The sequence below is a fragment of the Engystomops pustulosus genome, chromosome 1 (genome assembly GCF_040894005.1).
Source record: "Engystomops pustulosus chromosome 1, aEngPut4.maternal, whole genome shotgun sequence".
NCBI lineage: Eukaryota > Metazoa > Chordata > Amphibia > Anura > Leptodactylidae > Engystomops > Engystomops pustulosus.
The window spans coordinates 24,665,392-24,685,824 of record NC_092411.1 but is presented as its reverse complement, the minus strand read 5'-3'; the positions used below and the strand labels follow the sequence as shown (position 1 = coordinate 24,685,824).

The 20,433-nt window shown below is 45.5% G+C and overlaps 1 protein-coding gene across 1 annotated transcript; it reads right to left on the bottom strand.

Moving 5' to 3' along the window:
- Positions 1-425: 425 nt before the first annotated feature.
- Positions 426-16,654, bottom strand: LOC140067643 (granzyme A-like). The gene is made up of 5 exons (XM_072113940.1): positions 16,557-16,654; positions 10,430-10,568; positions 9,885-10,023; positions 7,264-7,536; positions 426-942 (listed from the first exon to the last, which is right to left on the bottom strand). Exons 1-5 carry the CDS (start codon positions 16,639-16,641, stop codon positions 772-774), a joined length of 807 nt encoding a protein of 268 aa, XP_071970041.1. The 5' UTR covers positions 16,642-16,654; the 3' UTR covers positions 426-771.
- Between the last annotated feature and the right edge of the window lie 3,779 nt (positions 16,655-20,433).

Here is a 20,433-nt window from a genome sequence, read left to right as displayed (position 1 = left end):
ATAGGACATGTCCTGTCTTTTCCCGTATTACGGCGCCGTGCGCCATAATTTCCTATGGAGAGGGGCGGGGGTGAGCGGCACTCACCTCCTCCTCCTCTCCCCGCGCTGCCGTGTCCCCGCCGTGCCACGGTGCGGTGGGCACACGGCAGTGTGCATGTAGCCTTAGACTGATTATATTGTGAGACCCACTGGGGACAGGGACTGATTTTGCAAATCGGTGTGCGCTATATAAATAAAGGAATTGTTATTATTATTACTTTTAAAAAGAAAATACATTGAACAAAATTTTATTTTTGGTGTTTTTTTCTACTTTATTTCACAGTCTGCATGAATAAATTCTCACATACTGAAGCACAAGAAGCAAAGATAACCATATCCGAAAAGCTATGCTATAATCTTGTTAAAAAAGCATGGACAGTATTCTGGACTGGATCCTCGAGAGACCCAAACCAAGCTCTGTGTGGAAGATAATGACCATGAGGTCCATTTGATATTGTTAGTTACCAGGTCATGTATTATTGGATTGTATTACTCCTTATTCGGGATCAGAGGTCACACTGTGAAGCAAATTTAGGACAGGCATTTGTTTCATATTCTCTGGTTGACCATGTGACTAGGCTTGTTTCTAAGTTTTTATAAACTTTGGTAACAGCAGTTAGACACAAGTCTACACATACATAGGTATTCCCATTACATAACATACATCTACAGAGATCAGAGATTTACCCCATTACAAAAAACATTTCTTCAAAATGTTTTTGAAAAAACGGTCTACTCTTTGTCTATATCATCGGCGCCGCCGATCGTTGTGCGGATCCATTTGAGATAAGTTATTGTTAGTCGTGTGTAGACTCCCGGAAGCTTTGATTTACACTTTGTAGGTCCAAATGAGACAACGCCTGCAAGTTTTCCGTCACAAATCAAAGGCCCGCCATAGTCACCCTGAAACCAATCATATGGCACATTAATTTGTGTTCATTGTAATTCTTAACATAGTTAATGCTTCTAAGTTGCTTTAGCACATCTGTTTCCCAACAGGGTTGAAGATCTGCATGCACATTCTAATACAGGTAGCTACCAGGTTACGTACAAGATAGGTTCTGTAGGTTTGCTCTTAAAGGGGTTGTCTGAGGTTTGAAAAAAAACTATATGTGGCCGGGAGCGGGCTGCCTAAAACAATAAAGCTGTACTTACCTTCCGGTGCCCTCCGGTATCCAGCGCTGCTGTTGCTCCGGTCCGGGCGCCATGTAAACAAACATGGCCGCCGGAGCAGCGCTGCAATCTGGCTGCAATCTGTTGACGCATTCACAGTGCAGTGAGACACGATGAACATCCTCAATAGAAGGCTGTAGGGCAGTGGTGGCGAACCTATGGCACGGGTGCCAGAGGTGGCACTCTGAGCCCTCTCAGTGGGCACTCAGGCTGTTACCCCAGCACAGAGTTTCCAGACAGGCCTTGAGGGATCTTCCTGCAGGCCCAGGTAGCCCAGGACGTTAAGCATCTGGGTCTACCTGAGACTACAGAAAGAGAAGGTGTGGAAATGGTCAGATTACCATTGGAGCCATTAAGCTCCTGCTCTCGGCCCCTCAATTCTTCCTGGTCATTGGGTTGTCAAGGGAAGCTCCAATGGCAATCTGAATTTTACCACCTTCTGTCAATGATATTGGTGTCCTCAGGACCCTTAAAAGCTGTGGTATAGCATGGAGCATTCTAGCATTCTAGTTTAATGCTAGAATTGCTGTGTCAGCACTTTGCAATAAATAAGTGAGTCTGGTTTGCATTTTGGGCACTCGGTCTCTAAAAGTTTGCCATCACTGCTGTAGGGCCACGAGCTGGCCGCTATTTGTGTGTCCTCTGCGTATGGTCGTGTGCATAAGGCCTAAATGACAGGTAAATGGAATTTAATCCACTCATAATTTTGGCCTCAAAAAATGTAATTTAAAAACGATCAATGAATTTATCAGGAATTGTCTCATACTTTCCAATAAAGATGAAGGAATCATCCAAGAGTTGATTCATAGAAGCTTAAAATCGGACCAAACCGATGTTGACCCAGTTATCCTGGAAATTGATATATAACCTTCTCAAATTCTCTTAAATCTATTTTATTACTACTTATTTTTTTAGCATTTTCCTTCAATCATTATCCCAAAACTCTAAAATGAATGACAATAGTAGGCAGTCGCCATTTTGAAAGATTAGTCTGAAGTAATCAGAAAAGATTCCGATTTTTATTCGGTGTCTAAAAAATGCCAGATTTATAATGTATCAATGAACCAACCAGTAGATTCCTTCATCCCTAGTTTCCACAAATTTTCCTGATAATCAACCCACAAAAGCACCAGGATAAATCACAAAGAAAAATCGGGAATGTATTATCCCATCGGCTGAAGGTAACCATAATGTCCTGGATGTGCCTATTCCAGGGGCGTTGCTAGGGTGGTAAAAGATTCGGGGCACGGGCCCCAATGCATGTGTATTGCACTTTCAGTAATGCCCCCTCCTGTACATAACCCCCTCACATGTGGCTGTGCCAATAACAAGGTTACTTCTGCTATATACAGCTACAGAGAACAAAGGAGAAATCCCCATCACCACATCTTATGTTCCTCATTGTCCCTACATCTTGGTTCCCTGGCAGTGTTATCCTGCTGCCGCACCTAACTATCTCCCCAAATACTGTAAGGCTGCGCTCACACGTTTGTCTTGTATTTAAACAAAACCAGGTGCGTGTTACCCATCACATGTGTATTACTGGAAAATATATGTGAGCAAACCAAGGCCTGTCCTAGTGCCACGTGTGAACACGCTCCAAGAAATGTCCCCCACACAGCCCCCCCATAAGTAATGTCCTCACACAGCCTCCCAGTAAGTAATGTCCTCACACAGCCCCCCAGTAAGTAATGTCCCCCACACAGTCCCCCAGTAAGTAATGTGCCTCACACAGCCCCCAGTAATGTGCCTCACACACAGCCCCCCCATAAGTAATGTGCCTCACACAGCCCCCCAGTAAGTAATGTGCCTCACACACAGCCCCCCCATAAGTAATGTGCCTCACACACAGCCCCCCAGTAAATAATGTGCCTCACACAGTCCCCCCAGTAATGTGCCCACACACAGCCCCCCAGTAATGTGCCCACACACAGCCCCCCAGTAATGTGCCCACACAGCCCCCCAGTAAATAATGTGCCTCACACAGCCCCCCAGTAAATAATGTGCCTCACACAGCCCCCCAGTAAGTAATGTGACCACACAGCCCCCCAGTAAATAATGTGCCTCACACAGCCCCCCAGTAAATAATGTGCCTCACACAGCCCCCCAGTAAGTAATGTGCCTCACACAGCCCCCCAGTAAATAATGTGCCTCACACAGTCCCCCAGTAAGTAATGTCCTCACACAGCCCCCCAGTAAGTAATGTCCCCCACACAGCCCCCCAGTAAATAATGTGCTCACACAGCCCCCCAGTAAGTAATGTGCCTCACACAGCCCCCCCCATAAGTAATGTGCCTGACACACAGCCCCCCTGTAAGTAATGTGCCTCACACAGCCCACCACTAAGTAATGTGCCTCACACACAGCCCCCCAGTAAGTAATGTGCCCCACACAGTCCCCCCAGTAATGTGCCCACACACAGCCCCCCAGTAATGTGCCCACACACAGCCCCCCAGTAATGTGCCCACACAGCCCCCCAGTAAATAATGTGCCTCACACAGCCCCCCAGTAAATAATGTGCCTCACACAGCCCCCCAGTAAGTAATGTGACCACACAGCCCCCCAGTAAATAATGTGCCTCACACAGCCCCCCAGTAAGTAATGTGCCTCACACAGCCCCCCAGTAAATAATGTGCCTCACACAGCCCCCCCCAGTAAATAATGTGCCTCACACAGCCCCCCAGTAAGTAATGTGCCTCACACAGCCCCCCAGTAAATAATGTGCCTCACACAGCTCCCCAGTAAGTAATGTGCCTCACACAGCTCCCCAGTAAATAATGTGCCTCACACAGCCCCCCAGTAAGTAATGTGCCCCACACAGTCCCCCCAGTAATGTGCCCACACACAGCCCCCCAGTAATGTGCCCACACACAGCCCCCCAGTAATGTGCCCACACACAGCCCCCCAGTAATGTGCCCACACACAGCCCCCCAGTAATGTGCCCACACACAGCCCCCCAGTAAATAATGTGCCCCATACAGTCCCCCCAGTAAATAATGTGCCCCACACAGTCCCCCCAGTAAATAATGTGCCCCACACAGTCCCCCCAGTAAGTAATGTGACCACACAGCCCCCCAGTAAATAATGTGCCTCACACAGCCCCCCAGTAAGTAATGTGCCTCACACAGCCCCCCAGGAAATAATGTGCCTCACACAGCTCCCCAGGAAATAATGTGCCTCACACAGCCCCCCAGTAAGTAATGTGCCCCACACAGTCCCCCCAGTAATGTGCCCACACACAGCCCCCCAGTAATGTGCCCACACACAGCCCCCCAGTAATGTGCCCACACACAGCCCCCCAGTAATGTGCCCACACACAGCCCCCCAGTAATGTGCCCACACACAGCCCCCCAGTAATGTGCCCACACACAGCCCCCCAGTAATGTGCCCACACAGCCCCCCAGTAAATAATGTGCCCCACACAGTCCCCCCAGTAAATAATGTGCCCCACACAGTCCCCCCAGTAAATAATGTGCCCACACAGCCCCCCAGTAAATAATGTGCCTCACACAGCCCCCCAGGAAATAATGTGCCTCACACAGTCCCCCCGGGAAATAATGTGCCTCACACAGTCCCCCCCAGTAAGTAATGTGCCTCACACAGCCCCCAGTAAGTAATGTGCCTCACACAGCCCCCCAGTAAATAATGTGCCCCACACAGTCCCCCCAGTAAATAATGTGCCCACACAGCCCCCCAGTAAATAATGTGCCTCACACAGTCCCCCCAGGAAATAATGTGCCTCCCACAGTCCCCCCAGTAAGTAATGTGCCTCACACAGCCCCCCACTAAGTAATGTGCCTCACACACAGCCCCCCAGTAAATAATGTGCCTCACACAGCCCCCAGTAAGTAATGTGCCTCACACAGCCCCCCAGTAAATAATGTGCCTCACACAGCCCCCCAGTAAATAATGTGCCTCACACAGTCCCCCCAGTAAATAATGTGCCTCACACAGTCCCCCCAGTAAATAATGTGCCTCACACAGCCCCCCAGGAAATAATGTGCCTCACACAAAGCCCCCCAGGAAATAATGTGCCTCACACACAGCCCCCCAGGAAATAATGTGCCTCACACAGCCCCCCAGTAAATAATGTGCCTCACACAGCCCCCCAGTAAGTAATGTGCCTCACACAGCCCCCCAGTAAGTAATGTGCCTCACACAGCCCCCCAGGAAATAATGTGCCTCACACAGTCCCCCAGTAAATAATGTGCCTCACACAGCCCCCCAGGAAATAATGTGCCTCACACAGCCCCCCAGGAAATAATGTGCCTCACACAGCCCCCCAGGAAATAATGTGCCCCACACAGCCCCCCAGGAAATAATGTGCCTCACACAGTCCCCCAGGAAATAATGTGCCCCACACACAGCCCCCCAGTAAATAATGTGCCTCACACAGTCCACCCAGTAAATAATGTGCCTCACACAGCCCCCCAGGAAATAATGTGCCTCACACAGTCCCCCCAGTAAGTAATGTGCCTCACACAGCCCCCCACTAAGTAATGTGCCTCACACAGCCCCCCACTAAGTAATGTGCCTCACACACAGCCCCCCAGTAAATAATGTGCCTCACACAGCCCCCAGTAAGTAATGTGCCTCACACAGTCCCCCCAGTAAGTAATGTGCCTCACACAGCCCCCCAGTAAATAATGTGCCTCACACAGTCCCCCCAGTAAGTAATGTGCCTCACAATGTTCTCCCGCTTCCCTAGTCCCTGTCATGCAGCTCTCTCTCTCTTTCTGTGCGCTGCTTTCCCCTGCAGGTCATGTGATCATGACATCATCACAGGTCTTTCAGCCTCTGGAACTCCCGGAGGCTAGGTCCTTGCAGGGGAAAGCAGCGCCTGCACTCGTTCTCATCACGATCTGAGGACACAGATCGTGATGAGAACGAGAGGGAAGGAATCTCCCGGGCAGCGGGGCAGATGATCTGCTGACCCGAGGAGATTCGGGGCACTGGCCAAAAGATCCGGGGCACGAGCCCCGGATCTTTTGACCTAGCGACGCCCCTGGCCTATTCACTAACATTGAATGAAGAAGATCATTCCAGAATACAGGTGCAGCAAAAGAGAAGTCTTAAACATTGTAGTGGTAAATTTTGATAAGGGACATTCTAAAGGAAGGCAATTAGCAGAAGACAGGTCTTATACATGTGGTAAATTAAAACGTAAAAAACACAATCCAGATCAGTAAGAAAACTCAATGTTTATTTCAGCGGTGAAACAACATTTCAGAGAGCCAAAAAAGTGTTTTTTCCCTAAATTTGGTTGTAGACTACCGGAAAATCTTCCAGACAGTCAGGATTAGGAGTACAGGTGGTCCTCGACTTAAGAACACCCGACTTACAGACGTCTCCTCGTCACAGACAGATCTCTTTGACCAATGTGACCTCTGGTGAAGTTCTGTGGTTGCCAGTAATTTACTAAACTTTATTCCCAGACTGTAAGAGTTATCAAAGGTTTCTATAATAAAGCTTTACTGTTAATCCATGTTCCCATGATCCCCCAAAGTTTGGAAAATCCTATTGTCACAAGGAAGGCAAAAACTTGCCTAGAGCTGCACTTCCACAAATATAGAAGTTTCAGCTTACATATACATTCAACTTAAAGGGGTTGTCCGAGTTTTGGAAAAAAACTATATGTGGCCAGGAACGGGCTGCCTAAAACAATAAAGCTGTACTTACAGCTGTACTTACTTCCCTCTGGGAAGATTAGATATCTCTATCACAGTCCAATGAAGCGCCTGAATAGCATTCCACCCCACTAACCCTTCCCTCTATTGCCTGTCTGCAAACTTTTAAAATGAGTTTTCGTTACTTATGGAGTCTTAAACTAATATCTAATAAAAGTTGAGTTTTATCACCCAACCCTGGTGGCTAAAGGGTATCAGTGGTCGCTGGCCGTGCGACTTTTTGAAGTTTGAATCCTTCAAAATAACCCACCTAAGGTTTTGGTTTCAAAAACTGAAACCTAAAAACTTTTTTTTTCATGGTGGGTTTTCAACCACATAAAGCCATTCATTCCATACAGTAACATATTCAACTTGCATTACTTACATCACAGGCGTCATCTTTCTTCCTCTTAGGTGGTCCCGCGCAGATCATGTTGTTGGTTATGGATTGTTTCTCTTTTTTGTACAGTTTTTGACATTTCCCATTGTCAATCACAGTCAAATTGGCTTCTCGAAGGACGTCTGATAGTACTTTTTTCTTTACATCAGTTAGTCCCCACCCGGCCACACTACATAATTTCTTGGGGTCAATTTTTGGCTCCTCACCGGGCAGTGACAGAACGTTGACAGATTTGCTCATCTTTGCAGGTGACTCCAGCTGGAACATATAAGAAATACCCAGGTCAGCTTTACCAATAAAGCTCTCAGATACTGATATTCTGAGTTAATACAATTTGGCACAATCTGTTGCCCAAAATTTCCTTAATGTTTTACTTTCAGGCTATTTTTATAGGTTGCATTTGTAAATGGAGTTTAAAATGTGTTAATGCTGAGTTTACACAATACTAACCTTGTGTTTATGTAAACATACTCAACAGACTCAAAGTTACCATAATGTAAACACTACATTATGTATAGGCCACCAGTATCTGATCATCAAGTGAATGGGGCTGAGCCTGCAGTTACACCGTCTGGCCACTACACAGAGCTCCGAGCCATCTGCTTCCAGCTTCATGCTCAGTGTTATACCATAACCCCTTTTAAAAACCTAAATGTATTGGCATTGGAGTGCAGCATTTGCAGATTACACTTTTGCTCATTCACTGAGTGCAGATATTCGCACCCTCTTTGTAAGGTCCAGTTCATACCTGCATCCAGGGCCGGATTAAGGGTGGTGGGGGCCCCTGGGCGCAAACTGGTGGGGGCCCTTCCTACAATGATTTTGGAGGTTAGTAGCCTGCCAGGCCCCCTGTAGTATATATCCTGCCAGCCCCCCTGTAGTATATAGCCTGCCAGCCCCCTGTAGTATATAGCCTGCCAGCCCCCTGTAGTGTATAGCGTGCCAGCCCCCTGTAGTATATAGCCTGCCAGCCCCCTGTAGTATAAAGCCACCAGACCCCTATAGTATAAAGCCACCAGCCCCCTGTAGACAATAGCTGCCAGTCCCCTGTAGAAAATGGCGATCTTGGCGATCTCCCCCAGCGAAGGAAGCTGTGTCTCACTGACACAGCTGTCATCCTAGACCCCTATGTGCATTGCGAGCGGCCACCAGCCGCTGCGCATTGTGCACAGAGACACAGAGCTGAGCTAAGTCGCTGACTGTCCGAAACTGGTGGGGGCCCCTTAAAAAGTGAAAGTGGTGGGGGCCCCGGGGCTCGAGCCCCATGAGCCCCTCCTTTAATCCGGCCCTGCCTGCATCTGAACTTTCTGTTACAGTCTGCGTTTAACCGATTAGGGACCAGGGTTATTAGCAGCTTCAGGACTAAACACAATGGGGGAGATTTAACAAGCCCTTAAATAATCTAAATTCCTTGTGAACCACTAGGAATTGCCACTTAACGCCACGCCAAGTGTGAATGGGGTGGCATTGGAGTGGGTCGGCACTTGGAAATCCTGCCCCGTGCCTGTAACCTGTGACCGTTCAAGCCACAATTCTATGCCAGGCAGGGCTTATATCACACACAGGTGCACAACGTGCCCAAATTTGCCTGTTTTTGCATATCTTCTTTTAATGGCTCTAACCTTTTTATTTTTTGGGTAGCCATGAGATTTTGGTCGAATTTTTTTCTGGAGAAATCTAGAATTCTTATTTAATCAAACTTTGAACTATCCCATGTCTGTTTAGGGTCACTGGGGGTTGTGTACGATGACGTTAAGATATTTTTAATGTATTTTTAAAATGTATTTATCCATTTTTAAGAAAAAATGATATTCACACGTTCCATTTGTGGACTTTCAATTAAAAAAAAAGAAGAAGAATTAAGGAAAAAATTATTTTTCCTCTGTTATTGGTTTTGCTGTGCAGTGCAAGTTACGGGTGCAAAGGGGCACAGTTACAGTGACAACTGTCGCTGTTCTGGTTGTGCTGGATCTAGACAGACCCAGTAGAAGAGGCTATGGGGCAGATTTACTTACCCGGAGTGCGTTGTCCGACGAGGATTCGGGTCTGGCGCGATTCACTCAGATCGTGTGCCCGAGTTCCTGCATCCGTTGCTTCTGCGCCGAGGTCCGCCGGAGTTCACCTGCTTCTTCCCGGTGCATGTAAGTGCTTGATCTTGATTTCTCGGTATTTCTGAATCCGTCAGGTTGACGGCCAAGCCCCGCGATTTCTGTCATGTGAAAGCCGGCGGCGATGCAACACAATTCGATCGCGTGCGCCAAAATACGAAAACACGAAATTGCGCTATCAGACCCTTAGTAAATGAGCCCCTATGTGTCTTATGAGCCCCTATGTGAACCCACCATGGGTTCCCTGCAGCTGGCTCCACTGCTCTATCACTCTTAAATGGAGATGAGCGTACCCGATGGTCGGATTTGGTGGTCAGGTTCAGATGCCTCACCCTGACAAATTGCCGGTCAAACAGACAAAAAAACTGGCCAATCATAGCGATGACTAGTTGCTAGAGACATCAATTTGCCAAAAGCAGGTGTGAACTTTCTAGCTCAGTTATTCTGGTTTCTGGCCCTGACACCCTCCATATGACATCTCACTGCTTTCATTCTTACCTCTAAAAGTTGAAGATTATTGATATTGAGATCCAGATCATAACAGGGGTGCTTAACGACTCGTTTAATTTTTATCTTCTGCTGCTCGTTGGTATCAGCCAGGCGGTGTGCGCCCAGGATGGCAAATGACTTTGCAGTACTGAGAATAAAATGAGAAATATCAACAATCTGTATCACATGTCATGTTTAGAGAGGATCTGCCCCGTTCTATACACCGTAACATCTAAAACAGAATTTGGGCGGATAGATGTCGTAGCAGGGGGTCTTCCATTCATCCTGTTGTATTAGTGCGAGTACAGGGTTGTGCTGACAGACCCTGCAGGTCCATATACTACAATAATAGATGTATATAGGACCGGCTTGTAAAACTACATTCCCCTATAGTGGCCAATATAGAAAAAACTTTGACTAGCCCCCAGTTCCTTTGTCATTAAAGGGGTGTTCCAGCTCACAACCATGGTAAGACAAACAATAAGGATAGACATGAAGCAACATATTAGAACGGCACTCAACATAGAAGTGCCCCGAATAAAGTAGGTACTTACGAATTACAATAAGCAGCGGTTAAAATCCAGTTTGGTTTAATCAATGTTCCCGCACATCGTTCCTTATCCCCCAGTAAAGCCATGTATGGTCTGGTGTGTGGAGCGGCCTCTTTTCCACCAATAATTTCTGTGCAGACATCTGTGAATAGGGACGAGTCAGTTAGGAATAACTACGATTAAGGACACCCGACTTACAGACGACCCCTAGTTAAAGACTTACCCCTCTGCCCACGGTGACCTCTCTGGATGCCATTACTATAGTCCCAGGCTGCAGTAATCAGCTGTAAAGTGTCTGTAATGAAGCTTTATTGATAATCCTTGGTCTCTTTACAGCAAAAAAATTTGGAAACTCGAATTGTCACTGGGACAAAAAATAATCCCCCGGTGGGACCCGGCACCTGACACTATGGCAGGGGCCTCCATTTGAATCCATCAGAGGCCCCTGCCAGTGGCTGCAATAGTACTTGATGCAGCCGGAAGGGCCGCTCATGTACTCACACTGCATCCAAAGCTGTCAGTGCAACGCAACCGGGTGCTTTCCGGCGCACATCGCACTGTAAACGAGATGCATGGTCGCGGTGGTGGTAAGGTATATGGAGGGGTGGTGGTAATGTGTATGGGGTGGTGGTGGTAATGTGTATGGGGGGTGGTGGCGGTAATGTGTATGTGGGGGGTGGTGGTGGTAATGTTTATGGGGGGTTGTGGTAATGTGTACGGGGGGTGCTGGTGGTAATATGTATGGGGGGTGGGGATGGTAATGTGTATGGGGGGTGGTGGTGGTAATGTGTATGGGGGGAGTGGTGGGGGTAAGGTGTATGGGGGGGTGGTGGTAATGTGTATGGGGGTGGTGGTGGTAATGTGTATGGGGGGGTGGTGGGGGTAATGTGTATGGGGGGGTGGTGGGGGTAAGGTGTATGGGGGGGGGTGGTAATGTGTATGGGGGTGGTGGTGGTAATGTGTATGGGGTGATGGTAATGTGTATGGGGTGGTGGTAATGTGTATGGGGGTGCTGGTGGTAATGTGTATGGGTGGTGCTGGTGGCAATGTGTATGGGGGGGGGGGTGGTGGTAAAATAATTCACAGGGGAGGTACTAGAGGTACTAGAGGCTACTTCTTCCTGTGTCAGATCAGTATTGTAGTCACTGAGTAACCTTCTAGTGTGAGACAGTTCTCAGCTTATGTACTGTTATATCTTTAGGGTCAGAGGTGTGACTTGTCTATGTGGTGCAGGACGCCATAGTGGGGTTATTGTCATCAGTTCTTATAAAGATTTTCAGCATTTCCTTAGTGGAAGGTTGGTGAACAGTGCGAACACTTACATCCCTAACCACAGCCCAGCCACCAGCAGAAAGCCCAGGAAAGCAGGGGTAAGTCTTACACCATCCCTAACATTAATGCCCTGAGGTAACATCACCCTTGTAGCCCCTGTACACAAACCAAGAGCCGAGAGCTTATCCATTACTTCACTGCCCCCGCTAGTGCTTAGAAATTCCCTTAACCCAGAATATTTCTATGTAGTAGTAGGTGGGCCCCACAAATCAATTTCACTGGTGGGCCCCATGTACCCAAGTCCGACCCTGTATATATAGATACCTCTCCCGACTTTAACTTTAATAGAGGATATCTCCAACTCTTTAGGAAACACAGAAGAGAGAATAAGAGGCACATAATAACGTGCACAATACATACACCGAAAATTACAAATTTATTCCCTCAAAGTAGCAAATGAGGCATAAATTGTTAAAAACTCCTTAAAACCATAAATATTTTTCAAAAAATCTAAATCCAATTAGTCTACCCTGCATCACATAAAAAACCCTATCGGAGAAATAATGAAAGATCATAAATACGAAGTTAAATAAGGGTAACTCCAAATATCCAAAAATATTGCAGTAAGGAATAAATATTATTTGTGACCCTGTGCCTTACATTAAAATACTCGTAACCTTGGATTACGAGTAACTTGGTCTGCAAGCGTTTTACAAGACAAAAATTGTGACTTGGTTTACAAGCAAAATTTCATAATGCAAGCACCATGTGGTCTCTCCCCACCCTCTTCTGTACCCTTCCCTTCCTCTCACACAAAATTGAGTAACAAAATATTGAAAAAGTAGAAAAGTAGAAGTAAGGGTACTAAACGTTGAACTACACATGACCAAATAATTTTGGGGTGTTGGAATTAATGGTCTGCATTTTAATAATTTCCAATGTGAAAACTTGCTTTGACATACAAGTGATTTGGATTACAAGCAGGGCCGGCTCCAGGTTTCAGTGGACCCCTGGGCGACAGTGCCTCACTGGGCCACTTAGCTCATGTGGTGGCATTAGAAACGCAGACCTTAAATTACCAATATTAATATGCAGCCCCCCAGGCTCCATTAAGTAATATACATCCCCCCAGGCTCCTTTAAGTAGTATACACCCCCAGCCAGGCTCTATTAATTAATATACACTCCCCCCAGCCAGAATACAGTTATTACTTTACCCTCCAGGCTCCATTAATTAATATACCCCCCCCCCCAGGCTCCATTAATTAATATACCCCCCCCCAGGCTCCATGAATTAATATACACCCCCCAGCCTGAATACAGTAATTACTATACCCTCCAGGCTCCATTAATTAATACTCCCCCCCCCCAGGCTCCATTAATTAATATACACCCCCCCCCCTCAGGCTCCATTCATTAATATACACCACCACCCCCTCAGGCTCCATTAATTAATATACCCCCCCCTTAGGCTCCATTAATTAATATACACCCCCCCCCCCCCAGGCTCTATTTATTAATATACAGCCCCTCCGTCCAGCGTCCTGCACAGTATTAGACGCTCTGTGGCAGTAATAAATCGGCCGCGTCAATGCAATTATGCTTGTGGTGCCGCCCCCTGGCAGCCGCACAAGCACTGTGAGTGTGGCGCTTCTCTCAATTACATTGGCAATGTGTGCCAATCTAATTGAGTTTTCTTATGTTGCCAGTGTGTGCTGTGGGCCCCTCTAGGACCTCTGGGGCCCCGGCACTTGCCCAGGTAACCCGGGTTCTGGCGCCGGCCATGATTACATGTTCCCAGAATGAATTGTGCTCGTATGTTCCACTGTATGTGAAAGAACAATAACACTAAGCAGGCCCCCCCCCCCATACCACAACCAATAATAATTTTCTCTATTCTTCTTTCAATGGCTCCACTTTTTATCAAATTAATCAAACACCATAGGCAAAGTCACAAAGAGAAATGACACTTTTTATCCTGTAGAGCCCATGGTAGACATGTGAGACTCAATTGGACTAGGTGGGTAGGTAGGTATTTGACTACCCAATGGCTACCCAATGAAGTAGGTGTCCTGCCTGCTTGATACAACTGGACACTTTTCCTAATTATACGGAAAAAGAAAAATCTGCTTCTTGCTGGTGACTCCCTTAGACTTTTCCACATTTCCAAAACTGTTCACAATAGGAGCCTCTGGTTGTTATTAGATATGGTCCGAGATACCAAACCCCTAATAGAAGACAATTGGTTGGTCATCTACAATTAGTTACAATTTCCAAAATCCCATAGTAATAGAGATCCATGTCACTGTCCCCTAAGATATCTAGTTGTTGACCCCACTACAACCCAGGACATTGATTGTGAACCTGAGTGAAGTTGGCCCCCCCACCTTGTTCAAATCAAACAAAATTCGTGTCAAACGTTTGTGCTGGTTTGTGCAGCAGAAATTTTCGTTTGTGCCGCTATCGTTTTTAAGATTTTAATGAAAGTTTTCAGAGGATAACAGAGGTCAACCAGCCCCCCCACATCGCCCAAATCAAACAAAACTGGTGCCAAACAATTCTGCTTGTTTTGAATAAATGAACAAAAAATTAAAGGTCAAAAGTTGAACCAGCCCCCCCCCCCCACATTAACCGAATCAAACAAAACAAACGTTAGTGCCACATTTGTGCTGATTTGTGCAGCAAAAATTTTCATTTGTGCCGCTACCATTTTTAATATATTCATACTTCATATTCATATTTTTCCAGAGGTCATCAGAGTTCATTTCTTCCAAAGTACAATGGGGGTCATTTACGAAGGGCCCGATTCGCGGTTTCCCGACGTGTTACCCGAATATTTCCGATTTGCGCCGATTTCCCCTGAATTGCCCCGGGATTTTGGGGCACGCGATCGGATTGTGGCGCATCGGCGCTGGCATGCACGCGACTGAAATCGGGGGGCGCTGCCGAAAGAAAACCCGACTGATTCGGAAAAACCGCCGCATTAAAAAAAAAAAGTGTCGCGAAACTTGCACTTACCTTCACTAGAAATAGGCTGGTGAACTTGAGTGCATTTCGGCGGGCCTCGGGGAACTTCAGCGCAGCAACGCCACCTGGTGGACGTCGGAGGAACTACCTTAGTGAATCCCAGCCGGACCCAAATCCACCGCAGAGAACGCGCCGCTGGATCGCGAATGGACCGGGTAAGTAAATCTGCCCCAATGTGTTTGCTAGCTCCCCCTGGTGAGCAAACCAGGGAAGTGTCACTAGGTTTGTTTTGTACCAGTTCATCCTAAACACCTTTAACCTATGCCTGAACATACCTTATAGCGGCACAAACGAAATTTTTTGTTGCACAAACCAGCACAAACGTAGCACTAAAGTTTGACACCAGTTTTGTTTGATTCGGTTAATGTGGGGGGGCTGTTTGAAGTTTCATTTTTTGTTCATTTGTTCAAAACAAAAGCAGCACAAACAAAAATTTGAGTAGCACAAACCAGCACAAACATAGCAGAATTGTTTGGCACCAGTTTTGTTTGTTTCGGGCGATGTGGGGGAGGGGGGGGGGATGGCTGGTTGACCTCTGATAACTTTCATTAACCCCTCCCCGACATGTGACGTAATAGTATGTCACATGTCGGGTCCCGGTACATGGAGAGGGCTCGCGGGCATATTGCAGCAAATGGTAGCTTCGGGTCTCACGAAGACCAGAAGCTACTTCGGGTCAACCCATTCATTACAATGTGTATGAGGAGTAAAATCCCCATATACTGCCATACTGTAGCATGGCAGTATATGGTAGGATCGATCAGACAACCTAGGGTTAAAGTACCCTAGGGAGTCTGAAAAATAGTAAAAATAAAAATAAAAAAAAGTTAAAATAAAAAATGATAATAAAAAAACCTAAAAATTCAAATCCCCCCCTTTCCTTAGAACTGATATTAATATAAATAAACAGTAAAAATCATAAACACATCAGGTATCGCCGCGTCCGAAAATGTCCGATCTATCAAAATATGATAACGGTTTTTCTCTGTGTTTAACCCCGTAACGGAAAATCGCGCCCAAAGTCGAAAATTGCACTTTTTTGCCATTTAAAAAAATTTAAAATTCTATAAAAAGTGATCAAAAGGTCGTACAGTTCTAAAAATGATAACATTGTAAACGTCATCAAAATCCCCAAAAAACTACACCACCCACAGCTCCGTACACCAAAGTATAAAAAAGTTATTAGCGCCAGAAGATGGTAAAATCCCCCCAAAAATTTTTGTACAGGTTTTCATTTTTTTAAATGTATGAAAACATTATAAAACCTATACAAATTTGGTATCCCCGTAATCGTACCGACCCAAAGAATAAAGTAGACCTGTCATTTGGGGCGCACAGTGAAATCCGTAAAATCCAAGCCCACAAGAAAATGGCGCAAATGCGTTTTTTTTACCAATTTCACTGCATTTGGAATTTTTTCCCTGCTTTCCAGTACACGGCATGGAATATTAAATACCACCATTTTGAAGTGTCATTTGTTACGCAGAAAATAAGCCGTCACACAGCTCTGTACATGGAAAAATAAAAAAGTTACAGATTTTTGAATGTGGGGAGTGAAAAATGAAAACGTAAAAATGAAAAAGGGCTGCGGCGGGAAGGGGTTAAAATCTTAAAAATGATAGCGGCACAAATGAACATTTCTGCTGCACAAACGTAGCACAAACGTTTGACACCAATTTTATTTGATTTGAACAAGGTGGGGGGGCCAACTTCACTCAGGTTGATTGTGAAGGTGAAACTTTCTATCCTATACATGTTGTGTGTGCAGAATGATAGAAACTGTATAACATGCAGAGCAATCAAATCAGTGAATCAGTGAAAAATTTACTTACGTCCATTGATGTGAAGCACGGACAACACGAATATCATTAGGAGATAATCCATCCTCTCCATTGAAGCTAAGTCTACGCCTGTCATTGGTCTTTATATACTGTGGGAATGTCACGGGGTCGAACTTCTGAGAAGTATCAGCAGATTGTGGTTTGTGACTCTAATAGTTATTTCTAATTTTGACCTTGATGAAAACAAGGTCTTGTTGTCACATTGTCACGTAGCTCGTAAGGGATCATAGTTTTTCTCTTGTGTGCAGTACAATGTTGGTGATGCCACAGTTAGACTGTAGGTATAAAAAATGTGGCATAGGATAAGGACAAAGCACTAGTTATCTAGTAGAAACCACATTCTCTCATAGTAGTGGTGTAATCCGTATCCAATCAAGCCTCACCAAGACCCATAGCCATACTACCGTACTTTCAACTTGGCAAAGGTTGGGATGACCGAAATGTCGTAATTTTTGATCTGTTACTTAAATTTTCTCTTTATCCTTATATTATGGTGCAGGCTATACCAGTGGTGGCGAACCTATGGCACATGTGCCAGAGGTGGCACTCTGAGGCCTCTCTGTGGGCACCCAGCACAGAATTTACCAGATAAGACTCAAGGCTTCCTCCTGCAGTCCAAGACAGCATAGGACGCGCCATGCTCAGTGCCATTTTAAAGTGACACCTACTTGGCTGCCAGGCCTACTGGAGGATGCGAGAAGGTGTGAACAGAGATTGATCGTTGGAGCTATTGCTTTGGTTCCCCTGATTCTTCCTATTCAGGGGGCCCTGGAGGGAAGCTACAATTCAAATGTCTCCTGCTTTCTATTGTATTGGTGTCCTCAGGACACCAATATGATTGAAACTTGTGACACAGCAGAGATCAGTAGGTTACCGCTCAAATTGTCATGTTGGCACTTTGCGACATAAAAGTGGGTTTTGGTTATAGTTTGGGCACTCTCTATCTAAAAGGTTCGCCATCACTGGGCTATACTATGTGAAGTCACCAAAATAAAATAAGAAAAAAAGAACATACAACGTGTGTAACATGATTTCTGATTGGATAAAGACAAAGCACTAGTCAGACCACACATGGAACATTGACTATCATTTTGCGCACCAGACTGGGTACGACTGGTCCCCTTTAGCTGTTCTGTATTGTGGGCTTGTGGCATTGGCTCATCCTTTGTCGGCTCTACACTGTATGTTATGGGACTTTGGGCATACTGCGAGTCTTCAATACAGGCAGCTAAGAGGACATGTGATTCTCAGTCAGTACCCCCACAATCCTGTGGATAGGGGATAAATATCAAAAATTTTAAATGAAGGAAATGGGTGGATCAGATAGTCCTGTAATAATAAAACCGCCATCTGCCAGATCTTCAAGAAAGACTATTTACCTAATGTCAAGGACAAGTTGTTTGCACTGAAACTGTGGAAATTGCTACAGTCAGGACGAACCTGAATGTCTTACTTGACAGATCAAATATCACATGATATGGAAACTGAATTGTAACGATAGGGGGCAGAGCCACAGATTTATTCTAAGTATCAAATTGGTGTCATGAAGGAGCTTTTTCCTCTATTTTGGGCCAGTTGATACCCAATGATTAGGATTGGCTTCCAATGAATAAACACGGAAAGAGAATAAACTTGATAGACCTGTATCTTTATTCAACTTTATTTACTATGATATCAGCAAACCATGACATAGTTTATACAGACCAACAAGAAGCGCAGTCCAGTGTCCAACCCAATCCATGTTTCAGTGCAGCAGATCTTTCTCAAGGTCAAGAATTTAAATTATATTATTGCCAATGGTGGAAAGAGCCAACATACCATGTGATGAGTAGACGACCACTAGTGCTAGGGCACCGGCGCTCTGCATAACATCAACAGACAGCGTCCATACCCACCTGCCACATCATCAGGAGCAGACAAGGTAAAATCCCAATGACACGATGTAGGATATGCCCACCCCCAAGTGCAGATTTAGGCGCAGAATGATGTGATGGTGTGAAGACATAAACAAATTGCAGTGTAAATTGAAATGTGTAAATATGTGAGATGTGAAAGCAGATGCGCTATGTGTAAAAGACTAACCCAATATAATAAAAGCAAGCGTGAAGTTAAGGTAGTGCAAATTGTGACATTGTGGAAACCACAAATGAGAAGTGAAACAATGTGAAAAGCAACAAATTATTTAATGAATAAAAATAATTAATTAAATATAATAATGAATCAAAAACCAAAATGTATTCAAAACATAAGTATCAAGAAAATCAATTCACCCCTGAGCTTCCTAGAACCTTTATCCCTGCCTAGTTGCTGATGCTGGATTTGTGCGGGTTTCCAAGCAACAACTTGGCAGTGGTCCCTACTATAGATAAGTGCAGGGTACAGATAACACAAACAAGACACATGCAAAGTCTAACAAGCTGGGTCAAAATCAAGATGGCAAAGGAATGGTCAAGGAACAGGCAAGTCCTAATCACAGTTGAGGAATAACCAAAATGCCGGAATAGCCAATAACAGGCACTGGAATATGAAATTGGCAGGTATAAGTGGAGTGACCGGATGTGTCCCCAGAAGCTGATTGGTGCAGGCCTCCAACTCTACTTTAGGACTAAGTGACACAACCCCAGGTCGGAGAGGCTGCTGACATGTCAGACAAACAGATTGTGGCATAACTTGCTCCTGCAGAAACAGATGTTCACAAGTTGGAAATTACAGCATATCATTGAAAAGCGAGGGTTAAAACAAAATGTTATAGTGCTTTAAGGGAACATACAAAGTTGGAACAGACAGTGGCACACAAATAATGAGACCTAAGGTTAGATCTCCCAGCTGTCTCAACCTAATTGCCAAGCCTAACCTAAATGGACGGTGACATCTGGTCGACATTCCCTTCTTGCGTCAATGTGAAAACACAAAGACAAAAACAGGACAAAACAAACAAAGAATTGTACAGATATGGTTCAAAACAGCAGTACAGAATTAAGAAACAAATGAATGGTCACAAGACCAATAGGTCAAAGAGTTCAATAATACACAATTCCAGAAAATGCTATCAAGCTCCAAGTAAGACTTATAGCAAGCACTGGGAAAAGGTCACTGAAGCCTGAAAGGGCACGGATGTTTCACAATATTTACAGAAAAATGGGGACATAGCAGTGGGTAGTCAAAATAGAGCCTTTTAGTCACATAACATGTAAAATAAAACCTGCTTGTCCGAGAACTACCTGAACAGTTAGCGATGCCCTCATATGTGTCGCGGCTGCAATATTCCTGACAAGACACACATTTCTGTACTGAAAAGCACGTTCCAGTGCACAATCAGACCATGCGACACATTTATCATGCAGTGCCTGGCAGAATTGTGTTGCCTGCCCTATTTTAAAGGGGCACCAAAAAAAACTTGGTGCACTCGGAGCAGTGCAGAAGGCGCCAGATGCATGAAGAACGTACGCCACACTTGATGAATCTGTCGCCTCCTGCACACTACACAGGGAATCTGTTTTTACTAGAGATGAGCGAACATACTCGTCCGAGCTTGATGCTCGTTCGAGCATTAGCGTACTTGAAACTGCTCGTTGCTCGGACGAATACTTCGCCCGCTTGAGAAAATGGCATCTCCCGCCGTTTTGCTTTTTGGCGGCCAGAAACAGAGCCAATCACAAGCCAGGAGACTCTGCACTCCACCCAGCATGACGTGGTACCCTTACACATCGATAGCAGTGGTTGGCTGGCCAGATCAGGTGACCCTGGGATAGACTAGCCCCTGCCCGCGCTGCTCGCGTCATTCTCTGTCTGGATGCCGCTAGGGAGAGAGCCGCTGCTGGTCAGGGAAAGCGTTAGGGTGTTCTATTAGAATAGTGTTAGGCAGGAG